General features: G+C 35.9%; 1 protein-coding gene across 1 annotated transcript in view; it reads left to right on the forward strand.

Annotated features, from left to right (window-relative positions):
* Positions 1–27819, forward strand: part of KCNC2 (potassium voltage-gated channel subfamily C member 2) — a 140630-nt gene that overhangs the window by 103014 nt on the left and 9797 nt on the right. Inside the window, exon 2 of the mRNA XM_087813757.1 lies at positions 26852–27779. Within this exon, the coding sequence (XP_087669883.1) occupies positions 26852–27779 (928 nt within the window). The remainder of the gene's footprint in view (positions 1–26851; positions 27780–27819) is intronic.

Genomic DNA, 27819 nt, shown 5'->3' on the forward strand with positions numbered 1-27819 from the left:
TTCTCTAGATTGCAAACACTATTTGATGTCATATCCTAGAATCTATGTTAAAACAAATAATTCCATTTTCTCTCCCCTCCTAGTCTAATTTCAACTTTTCACGGTAAAATTTGAAGCTTTTGTGTTTTAGTACAAATTTATCTTAGCAAAGTGAGAAAAAAAGTACACTTTAATAAAATTCCCTATGCCTTTATGTAGAACTTGGGTATAGATAGAACCTAGAGGAAGTTACCATCCCATTACTTATTCTCTAACCATCCCCAAGTAAACTAACTTGTGGAGTTCAAAGACCATTTTAAGTGAGAGACCTGGAAAATTTAATTTAGCAGGACTGGAAAATATGTTAAAAGTATCCTCACTACATGGTCTAGTCATTCCTTTTGCTTCCCACGTCCACTCTCATGGTGGTACAGAAGCAGATCGACAGGTTCGGAATCCCGGCTCTTCCACTTGCTGCTCTGTGCACTCGCACAAGTTAATGTCTGTTGCTTCACTTTCTTCATTTGTAAAATGAAGAAAGAGTAATATGTCCCCTCATAATGTTTCCCTGAGGATTACAGGAGTTGACACATGTACAGAACTTAGAACAGGGCTGGTTTTGTAATAAGGGCTCCCTATAAGTGTTGACTGTTATGATGGTGAAGACTGACCATGCTGAAGGAAATTGCTGTTGCACTTCAACAACTCTTCCTGTATTCTTCTGACCACATTGTTTTGAAAGTCATTACAACGATCAAAGATAGGTTTATATGAAAATATTGAACTGAATATTCCAATACAGAAGTTAGAGCAGAGGTGGGAGTTAAATTCCTTTATGCTGATGTATCCTGAAAACCTGAGTTACCTCGCCTGCCAGGCTTGCCCTCCTACCAGGTTTGGCCTTTTGTCCCCCTGAAGACGCACACCCAGCGTTCTCCAGTCTTCGTTAGACTACTTTCTCCTGGCACTTATTCAGAGTTTATGGTTTCCTCTCTTGCCCATTCTCCCTAATGAACATTATATACAAGATACCTAAAATGGCTGACTTCATTATCTTTTATTTATTAAACATAATCACACAAAAATAGAAGTGTAATTGTAACAACACAGACTATGAAAACAAATGATAAAAACACTGTAGCCAGAGAGCTTGTGTCCTGAAGTAGAAATGGGGATGTGATAATAATGATAACTCGGAGAATAACTGAATATGTGATACTTAGTTTTCTCCAACATCAGTCTCCTATTGGGTTGCTTGTGTACTATGTATTTCTACTCCTAAGTGTTTCATTCTCCCTCCTCTTTTCCTGTCAGGATTACCAGAGGAAGTAGGGATTCAACTCACTTGTCCCGTATTTGTATTTTTGTATAATATACTTTAAAGGTCTTATTCTGTGACTATTTAGCTATTCTAACAAAGGACATTCTAACAAAGGAAAATATTTCCAACCACAATACCTTACTCCTAAGATTCTAATGATACCATGTTCATTTTAAGATAGTCAGCAGATCCATAGTTAAGAATTGAAATACATCTTGTAATCCTTTAGAAAAGTGGAAATTTTAGGTATCATGGACTAAACAATAAAAGAACAGATGAGTAACGTCAAGAAGTTGATTTGCATCGGAAACCTTTCTTTGTTTTCTCATTATGGTTACGAGAGCCACGGAATATCCCATTAAGGAAACAAACTTAAATTTGCTCAGACAGCATGGGATGAAATATTATCAAAATGGCCATGTGTGGAAAGTAATTATTGTATGAGTCATTCAGATCCATAAAAACAGGAGTATATTAAGTCCTAGAAAACTAACTGCATTTAATGAGGTTTGTCATATAGAAATGGTTGCATTCCTTCTTAAATAATGAAGCCTAAGGTGACTTTATTTTTCCTGCAGCAAAATACTAATGAAATTAGCACCGGCAATAACAAGGTATATTACTGATATAATAAATCTATTAATAAAAGTTGGTGAAACTAAAATTTTTATAAATTGACTCTTGTTTTTTTCACTGAATAGATTAAATTTGAAAGTATTTCCAACTACACAATACCTTACTCTTAATCTTTATTAAAACCAAATTAATAATGCTTTTAAGTATTTTTATGCATAAAGAAAATAGATATATTTAACTGGAAGACAAAATTTTAAAATAAACACTTAGAAAGTAAAGAAGATCCCTGCTGAAACTATGGTAATATGAATTTATTTTTAAAATATGTTTTTATTGATTTCAGAGAGAGGAAGTGAGAGGGAGAGAGAGAGACAGGCATCAATGATGAGAGAGTCATGATCGGCTGCCTCCTGCTAATTACAGAAGAATGAATTCCTTTTACCATTGTGTCTTTTAATTTCCTTTAATATCAGCTTGAATCACCTGTATTGGATCCACTTACCAGAGATTACCATACTTTAAAAGCCTCCTAATTGAATCAAATTAGATATATTTGCCTTGCCACAGAGCTCACAAATGTGAAGGTCATTTTAATTCTTACACTTCTTGATTACATGATGTTTAGTAACAGCTACAAACACAGAAGTCAACAGACATGAAGAGAGTTATATGTAACTTCACAACTAGCTCCATGACATATGAATTCTATATCAGCAAAATTATACATATCAAGTTGATATTATATTAAAGAATAACCCCATTTGAGTTTTTATATCAAGAGATTTAATTAAACAAAATGTCTGGGTGCTCTATTATCCGACACCTTAGCTAACTCTCATTTGGATGGCTGGTTAATTATTCTGCATAATGACAGTGCTGAGCAATTAGAGTATTTTGAAGTGTCTGTTGACTCACAAGAGAGATTTATTGGGTCGGGTACAGTTTTAGTAGGAAGCATAGTTCACTGTTTTCTAATTTTTTGAAAGCTTATATAATATGCCTAAGGTACACTGGATAATTCTCAGTGAGCTATGAACCTAACCATTTAAGGTAAGGAATGTGAAATCTGAACTGTATATATAACATGAATTTATGAACAATTATAAAAAATTATAAATTTATGGAAAAATGTATACCAACATTTTTAGAATACTCTTTTATTCATAAACCTGGTACATCAGAGAAGACGGGTAGTAGGTGAAACAAAGTTACTGAGTACAGTAGCTCCACAATCAATGTGCAGGGCTGTGTACAGATTTTGTAGGTTGTGCCCTCTGCAGTAGCTTTTGTTCTGGGGTATAAGTGGGGATCTGAAATCTCCTCTCCATTCCTTAAACCATGAGACTTGAGGGCATTTTTACAAATTAGTCTATTCAAAGCAAAAGTTTATTTAAATTGCTGCAAAGGCATCTTTTATGCTAAAAGAGACCTTGACATTATGCAATGCCTTTTACATAGGTCTGATAATTTTGAGGAACAAATAGTAATTACATAAAGAGTTTTATTATCTCTGTCCTTAAAATAGGACACATCCTAAGTAAACTGCTGAAGTTACACAGATTGTAAATGGTGAAATGATCCAACGCCAATCCTGTAAAATTTACTTTCTACTAAACCATAAAAAACATAATTAGGGATGGGAAGATGAAAATAAGAAACTGAGCAAAATAAAGATAAGAATTAATGTGAAAAATATGTCTGCTAAGAAGTGGACTGTTAATTTTAAGGCATGTATTTTTAATATGTAATTTTCTGTCTCAGCATGTATATGTCCTATGGCTATATTTTAGCACCTTAGTCTGAGAATGTTTTTCAAAATATTTGTATACTTCATTCCCCACAAATGCTGTCTTAATCAACATTTACAATTTATGAAATGATTTTCTTTTAAACTAAATAAATAGAAATCTTTTAAAGTGTGCATATAAATTAAGTGTATTATAAGTGCACCTACACATTTGTATATTATCATTTATAGTACTGTTTTTAAGAATATTTAAAGGTTTTCTTTTTAAAGTTCTATTTGTGAGCATCTCACCTTAAGGGTAGGGACGAAATGGCAATGTAGGTATCAGACTATGGAAATATTCATCTGAAAATATTTAATCCTCTCTTTTTTTTTAATCCTCACCTGAGGATATTTTTTTTATTGCTTTTCAGAGAGAGTAGAAGGGAAAGAGAGAGAGAGAAAAACATCGATGTGAAAGAGACACATTGGTTTATTGCTTCCCACATACACCTGACCAGGCCGGTGATGGAGCCTGCAACCGAGGTATGTGCCCTTGACCAGAATCAAACCTGAGACCCTTCACGACGAGGGCCGACGCTCTAACCACTGACCCAAACAGGCTAGGGCTGAAAATATTTAATTCTCTTGGAAAGAATTTGCCTTTGCAATTTTTAATATTTTAATATTATGCAACTCAAATATTAAAATATGCATACTCAAAATATATTTTGCTTAAAAATATATCATAAACATATTTTTGTATTAACCAGAAGAATATTCTTATTAAGTGCATTTTCTTAAGTTAGCTCGTATAGTTTAGCTAATGATTGTTAACAGCCACATTTCTATGCGCGAATAAAGGCATCCGAGAGCGAAATCTCCCACTTCTTGTAACATTTGTTGCAGAGGAATCCATTAGATCCTGTTTATTGCTTTCTTGATGTATAGATGGGGCTACTAAAGTTTTACAGCCTCTAAAATTGATCCTCTGAGACACAACCTTACTATCCTGGGTCTCCCTGAATAGGAGAGACGCAGACATTGTAGCTGAGGCATAGAAGAGATATTAACTCCTCATTGGCTTGAAGCTTCATTTTTCCCAAAGGAATGTACACTTAGATTTGCAAGAAGCTCTACCCAGAGGCAGAAGGTGTGGGAAGGCATGCTTTCCTTTTCTTGATATACCCAGTTAAGGGACTTCCTTTCCTCCCTAAAGTGTTCGGTAAAAAAAAAAAAAAAAAAAAAAAAAAAGAAGTTAATTGAGCCCAACTGTGATTAGGTAGGAAGAAGTGAAATAAGATCTCTGTAAACCACCAAAATTTGTCCACAGAAGTCATTCTGCAACAACCATATTGTATAGTGAAATCTTAGTCCATTGGAATCATTCAATGGGAAAAAATACAGCGAGCATTTGATGAAAATTGTTTTGATTTTTAGATCGCATAAAATTGAAGCTATGTTTTAGTTCTTTTGACATGTTTCAACAGTTCTTTAATTTTAATTCTCTATTAAGATATGTCCACAGATATGTTTGTTTGCTGCTGTATATTGAAGCTTTCTTTTCACTGATTTCTTTTCTTCTGCCTGTGAACATACTCAAAATATCTTCGAAAAGAAGAGCAAAAACTAAGCAAAGACAAAGAGACCTTTATCTAACTGCTCCTGTCCTTTAAGGCTTTGCTTTGAATATCTCTTTTGTGTTATAGGGAGGTTTTTTAAATCAGTTTTAAAAAATATGTTATTATTGATTTTAGAGAGAAGGGAGAGAGAGAGAGAGAGAAAAGCATCATTAATGAGAGTTATTCATTGGCTGCCTTCTGTAAGCCCCCTACTGGGGGTCAAGCCCCTAATATGGACATGTGCCCTCACCAGGAATTGAGCCGTGACCTCTAGGTTTATGGGTCAACACTCAACCACTGAGCCACACTAGCTGAGCCTAGGGAGTTTTGTAAAGAAGAGTTGGCTCTTCTTTCCTCTACCCCAGTCATTCTTGAACCCATTACAATTTGCTTCTGGGATCAACAATCCTATAAAAGAATTTTTGTTCTAGTCATTGATTATTTCCCGTTATCTAAATCCAAAGGTTAATTTTAAGTTCTCTATGATTTCTTCCAGATAATTGTAACTGTTAATTATACTTTACTCCTCAAATCTCTTTCCTCCTTTGTCCTTTTGGAAATCAAGCTTCTTATCAGTACAGATATAATTTTTTTTGTTAATAGACAATGCCTACTGAATTAAGGTACCTACCCTTCGTGTGTCTATATGGCTTCACTTGTCATTTGTGATTCTGCTTTCTACAAATAGTTGACCTCATTAAGTAATTGTTAACAAAATATACCCACACTTTTTTTTCTGTCTTACCTCAGAAATATATCTTGGACCTGTTTCCTTTCTTCATGGTTTTACTCCTTGCCCTCATCTATTGCTTAGTTGATTGAGACATACTTCTATTTAGTCTTTTCTCCCCAAATTCTTTCTTCTCATTAATGAACATTATATAAAAATAAAGACTGATTATGTCACTACCATTTTTAAAACATGCTTTGGGTACCTGTGTTGAACAGAAAAACATACAGTGGTTATTACGGCATCCAAGGCCATTCCCAGTTTAGTTCCAACACATCACCCGTCATTCACTCTACAAGCAGTTGCTCCTGCTTTCCATACCATGGTCTCCCCTCCAGAGGTGCACACTTTGCTAAACTGTACCCCAGGCTCATGAATATTTTTAAACTCTGTACCTTTCACATTTATTTTCTTCTTTGGGAAGTTATTTTCCCAGCTGCTTTGCTTAAGGAATAAACCCCATGATCATTCCATTAGACCCCATTTACATTAGGGGGCCCTCTCTGTGTGTAAAACAGAGAACATAAAAAATAAATCATTTTCTTTGCTCCGAAAGAGCTCACAGTCTATAGGGAGTAGAGGCAGGGAGGATTGTCCAATCGGTTGGATATCATGGGAACTCAGAAAGGGGGCAGCTAGTCATGGACATAGGAAGTGACAGAGAGAGTAACTACTGCTCTTGAACACATTCTCCATATTGACGACTTTTCAGATCTTTTTATAAACTTCTAGTAAATAGTTACTTTGGAATCTGTATTTAATGCTGCTTTAGTAGATTTTAGATATGATTCTTCTTCTAACATAACCAGCCATGCAGAAGAGAATCAGGGAAGTCTTTTTACAGGAATAGGTGGAATACAGTATCTCCTCCCCAGTGAAGCCTTTGCATATTCCCCCAAGAAGATCACGCTCTTCTGTCTCCATTTCTATAGGACTGTTTATATCTGTCGCATTTGCTGGTCTATTTTGGGTCTTTTATACTGCAGGTGTTCAATAAGTGTTGGCTGAATGCACATGTAATGAATTTCTGGACTAGGACTTAATGTACTGTAACCTTGTGTGATTTATTTGTGTGTAAACTTTTAATTAGAACTCTATCTAAATACCATGTGGGTTAGAGACCTTGCCACAAACTATCTAGGTGACTCTGGACATGTGATCTAACTTCTTAGATTTATTTTGTCATCCATAAATTGTAGAAGTTTAGACAAAATAATTTGAAATTCTTTACAGGTTTTAAATTTCCTTTTCTATTTATTTGCTATAGATAAAAAAGAATTGGAATACATTTATTTGGCATATTTAAGGTAAAAATATCACTTAAATGACACCCTATTAAATTTGAAAGCCTTTATTTGCAATTAATAGTAAGAAGAAGATACATAGATCAATTCCAGGTCCCAAATATATTGGATTTATTAAAATTAATATTTTAATGTCATTTATTATGTGATACATGACTACTTAAGGAGAAAGAACACATGGCTGAAAGTCAGATATATGTATTGTAACTATGTCATTCTAGTACTAATAAGATACTATTCATTTCAGTAAATGAATTGAAGTTAAGTAAGTTGTTGGATTTAGTTACTATCCAAATCTTTAATTTTTTTGCAAATGAATTGTTTCAACTGAGCACCAGTTATAACCCAAAAGCTTAAATTATCTAGAGAACTTTAATTTAGTCATGAGTTTTGACATCCATATAATCCAAATTTATAAGTGAAACTGCTGTATTAAAAAAAACACTATTACTCCCGATGGTGTAAGGAACACATTATAGTTCAGCCTTTGTCTTTGTAGAAAAATATTAATTGTAACTATATTAGAAATTATGTAACAGCAAAATTTGTAGTGAAATTTAACAATGCAGAGAATAAATTTTATTGTGACACCTTAATATTGGTTAACCATAAAAAATAGTGCTGTGTTGAAGAAGTCAGAAAATGATGAAGAAGTCTGAAAAGAAAATATTACTATCATAAAGTTAGGTCTTCTTGAGTTACTCTCATATTTTTTTTATAAAAGAAGAACAATATCTTACTTTTAATAGTCATATATTTAATATTATTTCAAGATAAAGTTTTGATGATAAATTTCACATTGTTTTAATTGGTGCAGAAGGCATGTGCAGCAAATTGAAACATGAATATAATCTTACTTTAAAAGGTCAAGGGAAGCCTGACCATATCGAATGCTGTTTTTGAATATTTATAAAGTTAAAATTGTAGAGAAAACTAATGATAGCTGGTAATATCGTAAATATATGTCATATATTTATAATATTTATAAAACTGTCAATATTTAACTTTAAGTAAAAAAATCACGTTCATTAATTTCAAAAGTGTCATTAGAATTAGATCTAACTGGGACTTAACCAGAGGCACAACAATACTTTGAATCACTACGTTCTCACTGCTGTTAGGTTCTTTTGAAGAAACTGAGCCAGTAATTGTCAACTGTTACTGTTCAAATCTCTAGTAGGGATTCATTGACTCCCAGTGGTTCCATCTTATGATACCATTGAAATCCATTTTTTCAAGGTCTGATCATTATATTTAATTTTGTATTTCTGTTTTTGTCATATAATTCTAGCTAATAAGAAAACTAAATTAGTGAATAAAGATTATTAGATGCTCATATAATAAATTCACTGATTTTAGTTTTTCTTTCCCACCTATCTAGTTGCCTATATAATTTGGAAAAATATACTCACAGTTTCATAAGTTTATAAAACCTTCATATAATATTTGTTGGAGCTATGCTATACACACACCAGTATAAAGTGAAGTGTATATGCTCACAATTTAAATAATGCATACTAGGAAATTTCGCTTTGAGTAAAGTGGTAAATTGTATATTTTCATGGAGCATTATTCCACAAATTCAAGCATGAAACTTCAAAATTAAAAAGAGAAAGAGAACATTTTCTTATCAGTCACATTCAAAGTTAAAAGGTGATATACCCTGTCAGGAGAGATAAACTTGGAAATGATATTATTGAGCGTAAGTTCTATTGTCATTTTAAAGTCCACTTTTGAGAGCATCAGTGTGGTTGAAAACACTTGTCACTGCTGATAATACCAGAGCAAAAATTCAGTGGAAGAAATTTAAACCTGTCTTCGAGTAACAGTAACAAAAAATTGGGCGTGCCATGTCTGTATCTTCTCTATAATCCATATGATTTAGAGAAATATTTATTCAGTCTTTCTACTACAGTTACATGGAACACTTAATATACTTCTTGATCAGCGAAATTTAGTATATTTTCCCCAAAAGTAAAAAGTTATTATTTCAAGGGTAATTGGATCACTTCATTAAAATAGTCACATTTATAGCATGGAGCTGCATGATGAAAGATAAAAGGTGTTATGGGGAAGTGATACTGGTTATCTAATCTGGCTTCTGGCTTTAGAATCTTTTAGAATCTAATAGGAGAGATTGCAATTAATAGCACTTTAGTAATGAAATAAAGGAATAAAGGAGCTAATGAGAGGTTATTTCAAAAAAGAATTTAATAGCGATTAAGTGACACATATTTCAATCTTTGCTTCTAAGAATTTATCTATCTTGGAATCAGTCCAGTTTTAGAAATATAAATAAAATTTTTAAACATGACGCAAAGTTTTTTTTTATTATATTCCTGTTTTAGGCCCTAAAAGTTACGAAATCATTTTTTAACAGCAAGAAGTGAAAATTATGAAAGGGTTTGTTGTAAAGTTTCAAAATTCATCCAAATTGCTGTGAATCATTTGTTGGGGAAAAATAATAATTGTATGTGGAAATTAACACCTTGGTGAGGAAGTGTGGACTTGAGGAGTCTTGCCTTTGCCCCTGATTACCCTCACTGCTTCTCATCAGGAAAAACAAGTGAAAGGATGTGTTCTGTCTCGTCCACATGCACCTTCTGCTTCCAAAATATATAATAAGAAACTTAAGGATTTCAAATATTTTATTGAATTTACATTGTTAATTATTGTATACTGAATGAAATATTTGAGGCGACTTAGTTCACAAAGTTTATGAAATGACAGCCTTCTGCCTGTTCAGCTCTGCACCCTGAGCCTGTTGCCAGCACACACCTAGCATTGTCCTGTGCCTCCCGTTCTTGATGTTGAAAATCATTTTTTATGCTGAATAACTGCCCACCCAGGATCAGACAAGGCAGACAGATACTCTGGGAAGGCTAATAATTTGGTACCAATTCAAATAAAATTTATTAATATGTGAGTTGAACATTTAATGACTTCTGATTTCCAACTTCTCATAATACTCATGCAACAAGGGAGTTTCTCCATCTCATCTTACTGCTGGTAATTTTTTTTTGCTTGTAGACCAGCATCCCACTGTTCCTGAGCTACTGTATTCCTGAATCTGAATCTGTGCCCTCCTTTCCAGATGTTCCCACCCTCTTAACATCTATTCTAATTCCTTGCTGTGCCTACAACAACCTGGGCCATGCTACTCTTCTCTTCTTCTACCTGGTCCCATGAAACCTGCCATCCATTCTTACAACAAATTAATTCAGTGGTATGGACTGAATTTTTTCTCCCTCTTGCCCCCAAAATTCATATGTTGAAGCCCCAACTGCCAATGTGACTATATTTGAAGACAGAGTTTAAAAGCGTAACTAAGTTTAAATGAGGCTATAATGATGGGACCCTAATCTAATAGGCCTGTTCTTATAAGAAAAGAGATTCCAGGAATGAACACACACAGAACCGCCATGTGAGGACACAGGGATAAGGTATTGATCTGCAAGTCAGGAGGAGTGGTCTTACTAGAAATGCACCCTGGCAACACCTCAAACTTAGACTTCCAGCCTCCAGAACTATGAGAGACTAAGTTTCTGCTGTTTTAAGTCACTTAGCCTTTGGTATTTTGTTATAACTGCTTGAGCAGACTAATATATCCAGATAATAGTTCACTTTCCTGTCATTCTCCTTCCTTGCCTAAATGAAACCTAAATTTTCCTGAAGTTGCTTTCAATTACTGATCCCTCCTAAGTTTATATGACGGTCTGAAGGTTTCCTCATTTGAAGTAAAGTTCCCAGCTGTGTTTTTTCCATTTAGGCTGTCCATTCTCATTCAAATTACCCACAGAATTTCTGAATCTCCTCCAGTTTTTCTTGTTAACATCAGGCTTTCCCCCTAGACTTTTAATGCTATTCTCTCCATCAATATTCACACAAATTCACAATTCTGGAACTTACTCATCTGCTTAAACTTTTTGTTCCACTTGACTGCATGTCACAATGGTCTTGGAGTTATTTTATGTAAAGGCCCTGAACTCTGGGCAAAGCAAGGCTCTGGTGGTTTTAAAATATTTCTCTAACTTTTGATATTCTGTTTTTTGCCCCAAGAGGTAGAATTTAATTTTCCCCATTTGGATGTTGGACTTAGTGATGAGTTTCTAACAAATAGAATATAGAGAAAGTGATGGTGTATAAAGTAACTTCTGAGACTAGGTCATAAAGGTACCACATTCTCCGCCTTGTGCTCTCTCTCTTTTGGATCCCTCACTCTGGGGAAGGCACTGACATGTGATATTGTGAAGACACTCAAGGAGCCTTATAGAGAGGCCCCGTGGTAAGAAACTGAGGTCTTCTCTCAATAGATAGTGAGGCACTGAGATCTGCCAACTACCTTGGAAGCAGATCTTCCAGCCCCAGTTAAACCTTCAGATGACCACAACTGCTGACCAGAATCTTGACTGCAAATCACGAGAGGCCCCGAGCCAGACCCACACACACCCCCTGGCTGATAAGAAATTGAGATAATGAACATTTGTTGTTTGAAGTTGCAGTGTTTTCGGAGTGATATTTATAAGCAATAGATGACTACGACCATGTAGAAGCATGGGAACAAAGAGACTAATTAGGTGACTATGATAATTTCTCAGGTGATTGTCGCTTGGACTCTGGTGAGTTAGTGGATTAGGCAGTGAAGTGAGGAGGAAAAGGGAGGCACCAAGGTGACCTCTCAGTTTTGACCTGAGTGACAGTGTTCCATTTACTGTGGTAAATAGGATGCGGGGGAAGAACAGATTTGAGAGGAAGGAAGGAAGGAAGGAAGGAAGGAAGGAAGGAAGGAAGGAAGGAAGGAAGGAAGGAAGGAAGGAAGGAAGGAAGGAAGGAAGGAAGGAAGGAAGGAAGGAAGGAAGGAAGGAAGGAAGGAAGGAAGGAAGGAAGGAAGGAAGGAAGGAAGGAAGGAAGGAAGGAAAGAAAAAGAAAGAAAGAAAGAAAGAAAGAAAGAAAGAAAGAAAGAAAGAAAGAAAGAAAGAAAGAAAGAAAGAAAGAAAGAAAGAAAGAAAGAAAGAAAATGTGCTTAACCTATTTGACATCATGCCCTCTGGCAATGACAAGAAAGCAACTGAGCAAGAAAGCAGCCTAAATAAAGCTCAGTGGAGTCAGGGCTGGAGATATAAATTTGGAATCACAAGCAAACAAATGTAGGTTTTAATAATTGCACCATACCACGGCACCTAAACATAGAAAAAGGTCTGGAGCCAAACTCTATGTCTCTCACATTTGGGGATCAGGTGGAGGAGAGTACCAAGCCAAGAAAACTGGAAGGTATTTTCCAGAGAAGTGGGAAGAAAATCAGAAGAAAATAGTATGCTGGAATTCATTTAGTGAGAGTGTCTCAAAGGGAGAGCACCTTTAGTTTTTACTGCTTTTGAGATAGTGTACAAAATATATCTATTGAAATTGGAAATGGACTTAGAGCTGATGACCTCCACAAGAACTAGCTATTCCAACTGGAGAAATATGACTGGAAGGCAGACTGAGGTGGGTTGATGGCTGACTTTTAAGCATTTTGTTTCTTATTGAATGAGCTATATTTTACCTTTATTTGAGGTATTTATTTTTTTATATCATTCCCACAAAATAGATTACATGCTCCTTGTGCACAATAACTTATCTTGGTTTCACCATAACTCACCGCAGAGAGCCTTCAACTTAATAGTTGGACAAGAAATATTTATTGAATTGAATTATAGAGTCTTGCATGACCTATAAAGAAATTGCAGAACAGAGAAAAACAAAACTGTAGGGCATTAAAAAAAAATCCCATGAAGGACTATAACCAATTTAAAGGGACTTTCAATGAGAGAGGGATTCCTTCCCCAGTCTTACTTCCTTCAAAAGCTTACCTGTTTAAAGGAATTTTCACATTCTTTTCAACATTGATCAGCTGCCTTCTGCATGCTCCCTACTGAGGATCAAGCCTGCAACCTGGGATGTGTCCTGACCAGGAATCAAACCAGTGACCTCTTGGTGCATGGGTTGACACTCAACCATTAAGCCACACTGGCCAGGCAGGGTATTCGCATTCTTAAAATCGACAAAGCGTACTGGATGTGCAAAAACTGTTAAGTGATATTAGATAGCTGACTTGCTTAGTATTCCTAAAATTTTCCTTTACTCAAACAAAACAAAAATGACAAAGCAGAACAAAATAAACAAAGCCTAGATAAAATTCTGGCTATTGCCATATTGTTGAAATTTTAAAAAGAAATAATAAAGTGATAAATATAGAACATGAACAAAACTGTAAAGCACAGTTCAGTTATGTTTTCCCAATTCACTAAGCTTTCAAACATATTTTAAAAGAACATTTTACCTTTAGGAATGTAACATTCCAGTTGTGGGTGTCATGTTAGAGAATGCTTTCCTGACTGCATTTTTGAGATTCTACGTGTAGAAAAGAGACACTTTAGGTTTCCTTCTAAGTCAGCACTGTGCGAACTCAAGAGAATATTAAATGTAGTATTTTCTAGCTCTATTAAATATTCAGAAGCTTTCCCTCTGATGTCTCTTTATCAAGGGCAAGTCCTGTAAACCATGCTCTGAAAGCTCTGAAATTAGCTAAATAAGCTATGAAAACAACCATTTCTTTCTCTAGCTAGAAAATAGAGATTAAAAGAGAAGCATGTAAAGGAAAAAGAACCCAACCCACAGATGTCCATTCATGCAAGTTTCAGAGTTCCTTGGATACTTCAGGCTCAAAATGTATAGTTAACTTTGTTCAAATGATGGCAGTATAATTACTTTTTATCCTGAAACTCATTTGCTTAGTTATCTTCTCTTATTTAGAATCAGCATTTGGCTACTAAACCATTTATTTTATAAAGACCTTGAAAAAGTGCTATATATAAAGATCCTTCACACAAATCAGGAATAAAGCCTAGGAATTTCACTTTCCTGGCTTTATTGTTTTTGCATTATTGATGACCAAAATTTAGCATGTGCTGTGTGTGTGTTTACATGCATATATGTGCAGAAAACACTTTATAATACTTGTTATCTAAATATTTGTGTTTCGTAGAGTTGAAAATTCTTGTAGGAAAAAAGATAATCAGAGAAGCAATATGTTAACAAAACGGAGAGCTTTGACCTTTGTCTTTCTGCCTCAGTTTGCTTCTCTGTAAAATGGAATAATAGAATCTACTATGCAATATGTTTGCAGGATTAAATGAGATGAAAAAAAATTTTTTAGGACAAATGTGCTGACTGAATATTACCTATTAGTATTAGTAGTGCTGTTATTTTTAGAAGAAAAATCACATACATTTTATTCATTAGGGTTGTGATCTTTTAAATGGCAAAGGCAGCATTGCTTCCAGGATCTTAAAGCTATTACTGGTTTTTCTTTTTTTTATTATTATTATTTTTTCATATATATATTTTATCTTTATTGATTTCAGCGAGAGGAAAGGAGAGGGAGAAAGAGAGATAGAAACATCAATGATGAGAGAGTCATTGATTGAGCCTCCAACCCGGGCATGTGCCCTGACCGGGAATCGAACCCTGATTGCCTGGCTCCTAGGTTGACACTCAACCGCTGAGCCACACCCGGTAGGGCTACTACTAACTTTTCTATTATTACTTATTAATCCTGTAGAACTCTTATCAGTGACATGCCTCTGAATTTCTTACTTTCCTGATGCCTCTTAGGACAATGGCGACACAGCTAGATTTGGGCGGGGGGTAGAATTAGCTAAAAACAATACAAAACAATCAGGTAGCTTGCCAATGGATTGTGCGTAGAAAATATCTATTTAAACAATTTTGGTAATAGTATTCAGAGATATTTGATATTAGCTTTCATTACTAAGTTCTTTACATTTTCAAAAATATGGTCCTGTGCTGTATTACCTTTTTATATTTTCTAGAATTAGCCCATTTTCTTTATTCTTAGAGAAGAGCCAGAAAAGTGTTTAAATTTGTAATGGTCTCTATGGACAAAACTGACTCAAACCCTTGTGAATGAGTAGTGTGTGTGTGTGTGTGTGTGTGTGTGTGTGTGTGTGTGTGTGTGTGTGTCTTTACTTGCCACTCATACTTCTCAACACTCACTAACTTGTTAATCCCGAAATACGGATTTTCTCCTCTTTTTTCCCTAAAACTGTTCACCAAGAGAAACTAATGATGGCCTAATCCTCTCATCCAATAGGCCTTTCTCTATTTTTATCTTCTTTGAACTCTGCAGAAATTGCCACGATGTTAATCCCCCCTCCTTGAAGCACTCTCTTTTCATCTCTGACATCGCCCTGCTCCTGTCACTCAGACTGCCAATCGATTTCTTTATTACTCTTCTACTAGTCTTATACTATAGTTTTATTACTATAAGTAAAAGTTTATATTTTTCTTCCTATGCTGTTGTCTTCATAAGCTTCTTAAAAAATCAATCAAGGGGAAGTATGGGTGTAAATAAATGAATTAAAATGGTATTAAGCCTTATGCTTGGTGTGACCATAGTCTTTGCTATTACTTCTTGTCAATATTTATTAAGCACCAACTCAGCCTCCCTTGACATAAAATACAAATACAAATTCCTGCTGACACAAGCTTCTATTCTATCAAAGGATCAGCAAATAAAATGTTACAGAAATGAGGTAAGTGCTACAGTAGAGATATGAATAAGTAACTACAAGAAAGTGCTTAATTTTGCTCAGATTCCAGGGATTTTTTTTCAAAGATCAATTGATTTCTGAGCTGAGTCTTGAATACTAAGTAGTTCTTTGCTTGTCATTCATACAAAGGACAGAGGTGTATTTCCGAGAGAAGTGCATGTGCAGAGGCATGAGGATTGGAGCACCTGTACATCACAGAGGAAGGTAAAATTCACAGTAGAAAGGTAGGCAAGGTTCACAGAAAGACATTTCTTGAATAACATATTAAGAGCACTGTGGGTTACCCTGTAATTGGGAGCCATTAAACTATTTTAAGCAGATGAATGGCAAAATCACATTTGTTCCCTCAAAGGAGTGCTTATTCCTAGTACTCCAGGAAAAGCGAATTAAAGGCAAATTAAAAGTTAACCCACTGGCACTGGGAATGGAGAGATGAGGGAAAAATACTAGAGATATTTCAAGTCTGAGACTGCAGGATTCAGTGATTCAACAGATGGAGGTGTTGGGGAAGAAAAAGGAGTCTAAGTACTAAGTTGGTTAATTGGTAATTGATGGTTCAAAATAACGGACTTATATAATGGAATAAGAAGATTAGATTTGAGCAATATATTGGGCAAGTAGAGTTTGAAGTTCCTTTGAAACCATCAAAAATAAAATGTGTAATCATCACTGTGATGGTTAATTTTGTGTGTCAACTTGACTAAACTAAGGGATGCCCAGGTAGCTGATAATACATTATTTCTAAGTGTGTCTGTGAGGGGGTTTTCTAGAGGAGATTAACATTTGAGAGTGAGAAAACACACATTTCATGAAAAATAATTTTTGAAAAATCTCTAAAAGGAAAATATAAAGTGAGAATGTGACATTGTATTATCTTTTTGTAAATCTCATGTCTGGCTTGATAGAAGATGGGCTTGAATCTCTTATCTACTTGAGCATTCACTCTGTTGTGGGATCACATGTTGTATAAACTCCCCTGTAAACTAGTGATACAAGGAGAGGAAAAAGGCAAAAAAAAATTGTATTATTGTAAAACTAATTTTGATTTTATGAGTCCCTAGAAAGGTCTCAGATTCGCTAGAAATCCCCAGATCATACTTTGATAGCTGTTGATACAGTTAAATTGCTAAGGCAAGCAACGTTAATGTCCACTTCTACTGGATTTCCAATTACATAGCCAATCACTCCTCTCCGGTTTTTAAAAATGACTTTTCTACTTCTTGTAAAAAAAATTACAAGTTACACAGGAACTTCTGTTTTGTGGAATACAGAAATTTGCCTCTGCCCTCTGGGAAGAATTTGAAACTATTTGCAAGTGTGCTCAAGACCTTCAGGCCAAGGAGGAACCCCTGAGACTTTAGTTTTCTGAGGCCACATAGGGATACCTGCTGAAGTAGGCTAGAGTGGACTGGAGGTTCCTGATCTAGGCTGTGTAGCCAGGAAAAGCAAATATCCACTCAACAAAATGAACTTGAGAAAGAAAGAGCACTGAAGTCCAAACTTAAATATGTAAATATGTGTGGAGGAAGGACCAGCCTCTTGGGAGCTGTGGTGGGGCAGACTCTCAGTATTTGACTATGTGGGCATAATGGCGTGCTTTTAGAAAGGATTACTGAGCAAGTATACTGTATAGGAAAAATAGAGCAATAATATTTGAGACTGAAGCTTGGGACACCCTTTGGTGTCCCTGGACCAGCAGAAGTGGTACTGCACGTGTCAGTGTCAGAAACGTCCCAATCTGTAGAGAATTTTTATGAGTTGATTTGAACCTCCTTTGTCTGACTGCAATTGCCGGAAACAAAATCTCAATGGGTTGCAATTTTGCCCCAGAGAATGGCAGTTTTCAGTTTATTTTATACATCAGAATCAAAGGAGGAGACGTAAGGGGAGGGGAGGTTACATGAGATCCATTTGCGGTAAAATAGGGAGGTGGGAGAAAGCAAAGCAGGGAAATCTCTGGGATTGGAGAAAGAGTGAAACAGAGAGACACACACTTCTTTTACACTGGTGGGTATAGGATAGGTAACAATTTTCAGCACATAGATATAAAAATGAGGGGTTCTGTGGTCTCCTGCTTTGCTGGGAGGTTGTACCCTGAGGGGTACAGAAAAAAGATCTCCAAAGGTATATTATAAAAATTATATTATCTTAGATGCAGAAAGACAATAAACTGGCTCACTTAAAGATTGACCTTTGTCAAGGAAGCTACTGGCTTAGGAGGTGACTACTCACCATGACTCACTTAATTAGGAACTTTTCTGTTCAAACCATCTTATGTGGTTACTTCTGGTCTCTGAGTTTGTAAGGCCACCATGCAGGGCTCCCCTGAGCTTGTCAGGTTTTTTTATGTGGCCCCTTTTGCGTCTACATAGGGTAGACAGGCATACATGGCACTGTCTAGGGTATGTTATAACCACAGTGCCATAGTGTTGAAAGAAACTGTTATATATAAATCAGCAAACCTCTGGCAGGTGTTTGTAAGCTAGTCACTTCCTTTCACCAGCAACTTTATCATTACTTCACCACCCTCACTTTCAACTAAATAAAACCAAAGATTCTTGAATAATTCCTTTTGGAAAGTGATTGTTAGCCTCATGAAAGATATATGGGGATTGTAGATAGGACTAAAATTGTGGCCCTCTAAGTAATCCTAGATCATGGTAGTGTAAGTCACACCATTCAAAGGCAAATTGAACCATTTAAAAAATACATTTAGAATGAATTAATATATATTAAAGATAGACACTTTTGGGGGGAACTTTCAGTAATGGAAATTTAGAAATTACAATTCATGTTTATATTGTCAAATAATTATTTGTAATCTGTTATCATTTTTATGACTGAAAAGTGTTGAATTTATCTTGTCTAATGAAGCAAATATAAAAAATTATTTTTATGAAATGTATTAATTACTCAAACGCTTTAAATTTTATTGCAAGACTTAGAGAAGAAAAACGATACTGCATATTCATATTTGATGACTTTTAATTCCAGTTACCTAACTTTGAACACCATAATTCATTGCGATAATATTAATATATGTATAGGCCCCCTTTCCTGTATCCTGGAAAATTACAATTGGGTGTGAGTGGATAGGCCTTAACTGTCCAAAATTTCAATGAGATCATTCTGTAGCCTAGAAAAAACAATATAGAAGGAATGGGGTGTATTTCTATTGGACAAGGATACCAGAAAACATACATGGACATATTTATCAGAGGCCACATAAATCTCAGAGGTCAAAAGTAATATTTGGGTATGTTTTCTTGACTTGAAGAATCTAAATGTTATATTTCTAACATCTATTTTTATACCTATATATAATTTATACTACACATTTAATACATACCCATCCATACACTAAACATATTTTACATGCAGATGTAGATATAAACATATAATGTGTTATAAACACAGGTGATTATATACACATACCTGAAGGGTAATCTTCATCTTCACTGACTTCTGAAATTGGTAATCATGTATGTGTGTGCCCCATTGAAGAAAGATCAGCCTTCTCCAATATAATTCAGTACCGTAAATGCAGCCGAGTTTGTGGAACTCCTTTAAATGGTAAAACTTGGATGAAGAAAAATTCATTTTACCAGCCTAAGGAGAATCTGAAGTAATTTTCAACTCTGCATGGAAAGAGGAGATACGGGCACTAGTTGTCCCCATTTGGCTGGCCCTTGAGGACAGACTTACTAATGAAAGAGCCTTTTTCTCTCTCTAGAGACCGTAGTTCTGTGAACAGCACCTCACTTGTTAATTACGGCAAAGCTAGTGTGTGGGACTTGAACACATACATAATTAAGAGCTTCCGCCACGCTTGAGATGCTGTAGAAAACAAGAAAAAGCGCAAACTGCCAATGTGTAACTTCTACAGGCTAGTAAAAGCAGCTAAATGGTCCCTAAGAATAAAGATCTAGGTTTAATCCTGTCTGGGTTGTTATTTTCTTTGAATTTTGTTTGAAAGTTAAACATACAATACATGATTAAAATTTTTGTAAACAATTAAACTTTTGTGGAATCAGAATTGCCCATTAATGAGGCACTCACCCAATGTCACTCTTACACCCAGACATTACCAGTGCTGAGGATATAGTGTTTCTATTTATTTGTAGGCATTAGCTATACATAAAGAAATGGGGTCAGACTGCATATGTTGTGCTACAGCCTGTTTTTTTAGTTTGTTTAATATTTCATTGGAGATTATTCCTTATCAGTGTGTATTGAGCTATGTCACTCTTTGTAATGCTGAATTATGAACAGACCATCAACTTATGGATACTTACATTTTGTTTTGTTTTGTTTTGTTTTGTTTTGTTTTGTTTTGTACAAAGAATAATTCAGTGAATGTTCTTCTGCACATATTCTTGTACTTTTACCAGAGTAAATTTCCCAAAGTGGAGATTTTGGATCAGGAAGCCCTATGAGCTCAGATACGTCAATATTTGAAGTCCCTGCTTTTTTCATTTCATTATTTAAGAGAGAAAAGCAGAATAGGCAAACTAAGAATGAAGCATTCCCATTTGGAAAACATATAGTGTCCTTAGAATACAAACTAAAAATAGATGTACTTTGTGTGGAATTTTAAAACAACCCAAGTGCCCATCAGTAGATGAGTGGATAAAAAAGCTGTGGGACATTTACACCATGGAATACTATGGAGCTATAAAAAAGAAAGATCTCTTATCCTTTGGGACAGCATGGAGGGAACTAGAAAGTATTATGCTAAGTGAAATAACCCAGTCAGAGAAAGACAAGTACCACATGATCTCATTCTTATGTGGAATCTAATAAACAAAATAAACTGATGAACAAAATTGATCCAGGGACATAGAAGCCTGGAACAGACCGAGGGATCTCAGAGGGAAGGTGGGGAGGGAGGAGTGGGCGGGGAGAGATAAATCAAATAACTTACATATTTATAAGCATAACCCATGGACACAGACATTGTATGGGGAAGACCTGGGGGTGGGGTGGATGCCAGGTGGAGGGGATCAATGAGAAAAAACGAGACATCTGTAATACTTACAACAATAAAGATAAAATAAAAATAAATATACTTCATGAGGAATTTTAAAAACTGAAATTCCAGCCCGGCTGGTGTGGCTCAGTAGTTGATCAACCTGTGGTCCGGAGATCATGGTCAAGACACACGCCTGGGTTGGAGGCTTGAACCCCAGTAAGGGGCATGCAGGAGGCAGCTGATCAGTGACTCTTATCATTAATGTTTCTGTCTCTCTCCCTCGCCCTTTCCCTCTCTGAAATCAATAAAAATATATTTTTTAAAAAAAATTAAAAAATAAAAACTGAAATTCCTTAGCTTGTATTTTAAGTATCTGGTCTTACAAATCTCCCTGTAATGCTAACCTCCAAATATTAATTAATGCTAACCTCCAGATCTCACTGCCTTTCATTTAAAAAATAGAGGTGCGTTTAATTTTTCTTTAGTTGCTTTAAGTTTCCAAAATATGTCGAGGTTTCTAATTGTGAATTAAGAGGAAAAATGACTTTTAAAGGACAGATTCTGTCTGAAGGACAAAGGAATTTTTACATACCAAATAAACATATTTTAAAAATGTGTTCCTTTACTAACGCCACAAGCACTGAGCACCTACTTCTTGCCTTTGGTCAAACCCTGTCCTTTGCTCTGGGGACAGATGTTTCAGTCCCCCTCTTTGAACAACCTCTATGGATGTGTGGAATCATTAACAAAAATGTGTGGAAATTGCTACAATATCTTTGATCCTGGGCTCGGGGATCAGAGAGTAGGGTCACTTAATGGATCTGGTCTTCCTTTCATGTTGAGAGTTCTGGTATTTTCTAATTAGTTATCAAATCCAGTTATATTTAATACTACCAGGAAAAAGAAAATGATGAAACATAAAAATATACCTCACTCTCCCCTCCCACCCCCGCTTTCTGTCAGCCTATTACACATACCTGGAGACCTACTTGAATGCTTGCACTGAGGTAGATTGACATAACCTTCCTATGTAGAACTTGGACTCAGAGCTGCTTCTTCATAGTTGCTAATTGGACAAAGGGTATTGGGCACTCTGAGTCTCTAAGCATGGACACTGGGCTCGTGGAGGAAAGGTGGCTACTCATTGCACTCACAGGCAAATACTTTCAGCAGGATCTTTCCATTCGAAAATGCCTGGAATGATATATCAGTTCTGTGAATTCGGTCAACATGACATACCTTGTTTCTAAGTTGTGATTATTTAACACCGCTCGCTTTATTTTTATTTAATGCCTATGGAAGCTTGTGGCCTTATCACAGGGGAATATAAAGAGAGATGACAATGGGATTTTGTTTTCCAACTCCCTGCTAAGACACAAGCTCCGTTAACAGAATGAATGGAAGCTCCTATTGGCAACATTTGGAAAAATAAACCCGTTAAAATTGCTCCTGCTATAAATTTGGCATTTTTGCTTCAATATTTATACTTTCTTGTTTCAACGTGTTACTTCTTTTTTACATCATTTTTGTTTTCATTAGAATGCGCTCTACCTTATTTTGTTCATTTATTCTTTCTTTCTTTAATTCTCCCATCCTTCTAATCAGCCAGCCAGCCATGCTAAATACTAACAACTGTGCCAGGAGCAAGAGTTACAAAAATGAACATGACATCACTGTAGTTTTTAAGAGTTCCCAGCTCACCGGAGGAAGAAAACAAATGAATAAAACCTTTTCCCCCCCAATTTCTTTTCTTTTTAATTTTTTTCTTAATATTATTCAGTCTAACCTCATATTTTCCCATTTCAGCTCAACACAGCGAGTCAGAAACAAAAGAAGACATTTCTCTATCCATGAATTAAGTTCAGATAAAGTGCAGAAATCCCTTGCTAATGCAATCAAGTGTTGCCTCCAGGTAATTCCATGTCTTCGAGGCTTCTGGGGTCACCCTTTCATTTGACAGTCAAAACCAGTTCTTAATAAACTGAGCTCCTACTCTTCCTTTCATGGAAAGCTCTGTCTCTCCCCATATCTCCAAGGACTTTCATGCAGGCTAACTGTCTCCTGAGTACCTTTCACTCTTATTTGTTACCATCCCATGTTTTCGAACCTCACTGTGTATCTTACCTCCCATGGTTGACTGCTCCCCTCTGTCCTCTCGGGGCCCAATACCTTCAGTACTCAAAGCACCGTTAACACTGAGCTGCTTTGTACAGCCTCCTTTTGCTGAAGGTATAAAAGACTATCATCTTAAAATTTAATATTCTCATTAGTACCCCGATGTTCTGTAACTATACCATGGAGGGATCTCTCCCTTTCTTCCGTTCCTAATATGGGCTTTTCCTCCTTGTCGTTAGAGACCTTTTCCATTTTCTTTCCTTCAGAATTCAACTATTTTCAAACCTCCACACTGTGAAACACGCTTCCAATTTCCTACCATGTAATTATTATAAAGCGTATTTGGCTCCCTGTTACAACTCTCCCATTCTAGATGATACCTAGTGTCCTTAGTCTTTACAACTAGAAAAATAGCTATCTAGCTGGGTTTCTAAAGCAAAATACTCACCTACTTCTGAGATGAGTATTGTCTCCCAGATGCAAAGTCTGTGTGTGTATTTTTATACTCTTTACTTTCCTATTATAGTATTGTCACACTCCAGCAGATTTAGAACATATTTAAAAGCTAAAGATATAATGAGCTATAAAAATTACAACAAAGAATGATACAAATATAAAGTTGTGATGTTGTACTTTAAGTAATGCTAATAACAATATTGATAAATGCAAGTTGCAAATGATTTGTAAAAACAGACAGACAACTTTTGGATTCCAAAGTTTTGTGTCTTAGAACTGTATCTATTTAGAGGCTGTTCAGTTGCTTCATTTGCTCACAGGTATTTGTGTTAAAGCCAGAATGATGTCACAACATACGCACATAGGCATAAGCATCCCATTCTGTTGGAGGTAGTAAACGATTCTTACTAAGGGTCTTTTAAAATTTCACAAATACTTGGACTTAAAAAAACTTCTCCAATTCATTTAATAATGATTTATTATTCCTGTGTTATCAATCTGCTGCAAAAATCACTGCAGCTGTGGTTTTCAAACTGTTATGTATAGCAGTCACCTGGGAAGCTTGCTAAGTGCAGATTTCTTCTTCCCACAAGTCTGACATCTGATATGGAGGTAGGGAATTTGCTTTGTGTAAATTCCCCAAGTACATTTTAATGAATGTGATGTTTAGGCCACACTCCTTTTCTAGGAATATGGGCGGGCAATTAAATGATTTTCAAGTACAAGATGATTCATGTTACTTAAGAGTCTTAAGTACAACATAGTCTTAAGACTCTGTTGACTTTTTCCTGCCAACATAATAATTCTTTTTTTTTAAAAAAAAATGTTTTTCATTGATTTTTAGAGAGGAAGGAAGACGGAGAGAGACATGGAAACATGGATGAGAGAGAAACATCCATTGGCTGCCTCCCACACTCCTCCCACAGGGGACTGAGCCCATAACTCGAGCCCTGACTGAGAATTGAACCCAGTGACCTCTTGGTGCATGGGTCTCTTCTCAACCACTGAGCAACACTGGCTGAGCATAATAATTCCTTTAATAAACATAAACAAGTTCTGCTAGTGCTTGTAGAGGTAATAATTATACTTTGTATGTATACTAAAATGTGTATAATGATGATTTCTAATATTTGCATAGTGCTTTAAATTAAAAATACTTTAATATATATCTTTTATTTTCACGAATAAACTGTATTTGTTGTATGGAAGGTGGGCTGGTGAACTTGGATTGATTTTGAAAGGGCAATATTGGGATGTCCCATTAAATTTACTACATGAATGTAGGTGGAGAGAGTTTGAGACTACAGTTAGTGAAAAAATGCTGATTGAGGAACACTGGAAACATGAAATAAAATTGCAGCCTACTTTAACTGCCTTATTTCTCTAACTGCCTCAGCGATAGAATTAATGTACTAAAACATTTGACACATAGCCTGAGAAGCTTGAGACTAGGTGGGGATGGTGGAGGGTGAGGGGAGTGACTGGGGGTCAATGTAAACACCCTGGCAGGGTTCTAATGACAAAAGATTCCTGGGGGAGTCGGAAACAAACATGACTATCAAATCTATAGATAATATTTTGAATTGATTAAGAAGTAATGTATGAATCAAATGCAATTGATTCTTCCTCCAGAGATGTTATCTTTTAAAGTATCTAGGGGGTCTTATTGAGACTGTTTTAAAAAGTAGTTGAATAATTAAAAAAAAAACAACAACTGTATTTATTTGTACAAAGGGAGAGATGAGTGAAAAAACAAGGTAATATCTCACAATATGTCTGGGAAAGAGAAGTCAAATCATAGTGTCAAAACCAAGGGAAGCTGGAAGATATGCATGGGAAAATAAGTCACAGCCATGAAAATTACCTGCCTTATAATGCTGTATGATGCTGAACTAACTGGCACACTGCAGGGAGACAGTTCCATAATCTGAGTGTTTTTTTAAGGCAGATAGCCCAAGTCCTAAGATTTTTTTAGTCGTTTTGTATATCTCTTAAACATTTGGTGAGATTTGTATCCCTCACATTGAGAATCAGCTTTAAAAAAAAAATTGGTTCCAATCTCTTCTTGAAACTTAGATCGTCTCAATGGCATGGTCGAGGGGCAGGTATTAGGGAGCAGCTTTGGGTTTTGGATGTACCCTATTATTTCCAAATAAGAACCCCTTTCCCCTTTGACTGCTGACCCCTTGCTCCCGAATAATTTATTTGTTTAGACATTGAAGGAACAGTTTCCTGGTGCTCATAAACTTGCTAAATCAAAGAGCACTAGAAACCTGCCAGCGACTTTGAAAGCCTCTGGTACTGACGGCAACAGTGCCATTCATTCAGACAACTGCGTTTCAACTTTTTTTGATCTTTAATATTAAGAGGTACATGATCCCTAGATAAATGTTTCAACATATTTGTATTCTACATTTGAGGGTTTGGCAGTTAATGGAATAGAATCTGGGGTGAAACTTGTCAGGTTAGTGTCTCCGGTACTATCACTTTGTATCTTATGACTTTGTTAAAGTGACTTAATATTCCAGAACTGTAAAATGCAGTAGGAATAGTGTTGTCGTAAGAATTGATGTGAGTTAATTATGTAAATTGCTTTTAAGAGTGTCTGGTACAAGTAAGAACTATATAAGTGAGAACTTTTATGATTATTCTGTATTGGTAGCTGTGTGTACTCATATACTATTGAGTGAAGAAATGAGAGAGTTGAATAAAAAAACCCACACTTGCAACTTTATAATGTGATCCTTAAACATTTGGAGTTCTTTTTCAGGAGAGGAAGAAAATTGTCTTTTAATTTGTTTCTTAACTCTCTCTTTCTTTAGCCTTGTTGCCTATCTTCTCCCTTAGATTTGCCTTTCTGGATAAGTCTTTACCTAAATTGATATACTTTAAATAGTAACATAACTCAGTGATTTTTTTTCACATTCATACTTCATGATAACCAGAATATTTTATTTATAGGTAAAAACCTACACTGAAATTTGGGTGGCTTCCAAGTTTCCATCAGTGTGGACTGCACCTTATAGATGTAAAACTCGATCTAATACATGAAGACTTCTAGGATCATATACAGTCTCTGGAACCATCATCTACTTTTATTATTTTTTTCAGTCAGTTGCCCTTTAACATTCTTTGGGAATAATATTTTTGCTCTCTCCACAGGTATACAAAACAGTCAAGAAATTGTTCTCCAACATAAGTCAAAAGTTTTTAACTCTATCAGCTGATAACAGAACTTGAGACACATTATACGTGCAACTCTAATTGATGTTACCTGTACATCTCTTCTCTCGCCTGAGCAGCATTCGAAGTGAAATCTTCAAATATGCTTTTACTGTTTTTCCTCTACAGGGTTTGATGCTCTTAGGTTTGGGTCAAAGTATATGACGGTTTAGGTCACTCTCTCTTTTTTTATTTCTTTTTCCCTCCCTGCAGTTTATTGCTTTTGCTTCTTTATTCTTCATTCTCGTTTCAATCACGACCTTTTGCCTGGAGACCCATGAAGCTTTCAATATTGTCAAAAACAAGACAGAACCGGTCATCAATGGTACAAGTGTCGTTCTACAATATGAAATCGAAACGGATCCTGCCTTGACGTACGTAGAAGGAGTGTGTGTGGTGTGGTTTACTTTTGAATTTTTAGTCCGTATTGTTTTTTCCCCCAATAAACTTGAATTCGTCAAAAATCTCTTGAATATCATTGACTTCGTGGCCATCCTGCCCTTCTACTTAGAGGTGGGACTCAGTGGGCTCTCCTCCAAAGCTGCTAAAGATGTACTTGGCTTCCTCAGGGTGGTAAGATTTGTGAGGATCCTGAGAATCTTCAAGCTCACTCGCCATTTTGTAGGTCTGAGGGTGCTTGGACATACCCTTCGAGCTAGTACTAATGAATTTTTGCTGCTGATAATCTTCCTGGCTCTGGGAGTTTTGATATTTGCTACTATGATCTACTATGCCGAAAGAGTAGGCGCTCAACCTAACGACCCTTCAGCTAGTGAGCACACGCAGTTCAAAAACATTCCTATTGGGTTCTGGTGGGCTGTGGTGACCATGACTACATTGGGCTATGGGGATATGTACCCCCAAACTTGGTCAGGGATGCTGGTAGGAGCCCTGTGTGCTCTGGCTGGAGTGCTGACAATAGCCATGCCGGTGCCTGTCATTGTCAACAACTTTGGAATGTACTACTCCTTGGCAATGGCGAAGCAGAAACTTCCACGAAAAAGAAAGAAGCACATCCCTCCTGCCCCTCAGGCAAGCTCACCTACTTTTTGCAAGACCGAATTAAATATGGCCTGCAATAGCACACAGAGTGACACATGTCTGGGCAAAGACAATCGACTTCTGGAACATAACAGATCAGGTAAGGCACAGTTTCAAATGCATGCCATTAAATACTTTAT

The sequence above is a fragment of the Miniopterus natalensis genome, chromosome 2 (genome assembly GCF_054644295.1).
Source record: "Miniopterus natalensis isolate mMinNat1 chromosome 2, mMinNat1.hap1, whole genome shotgun sequence".
NCBI lineage: Eukaryota > Metazoa > Chordata > Mammalia > Chiroptera > Miniopteridae > Miniopterus > Miniopterus natalensis.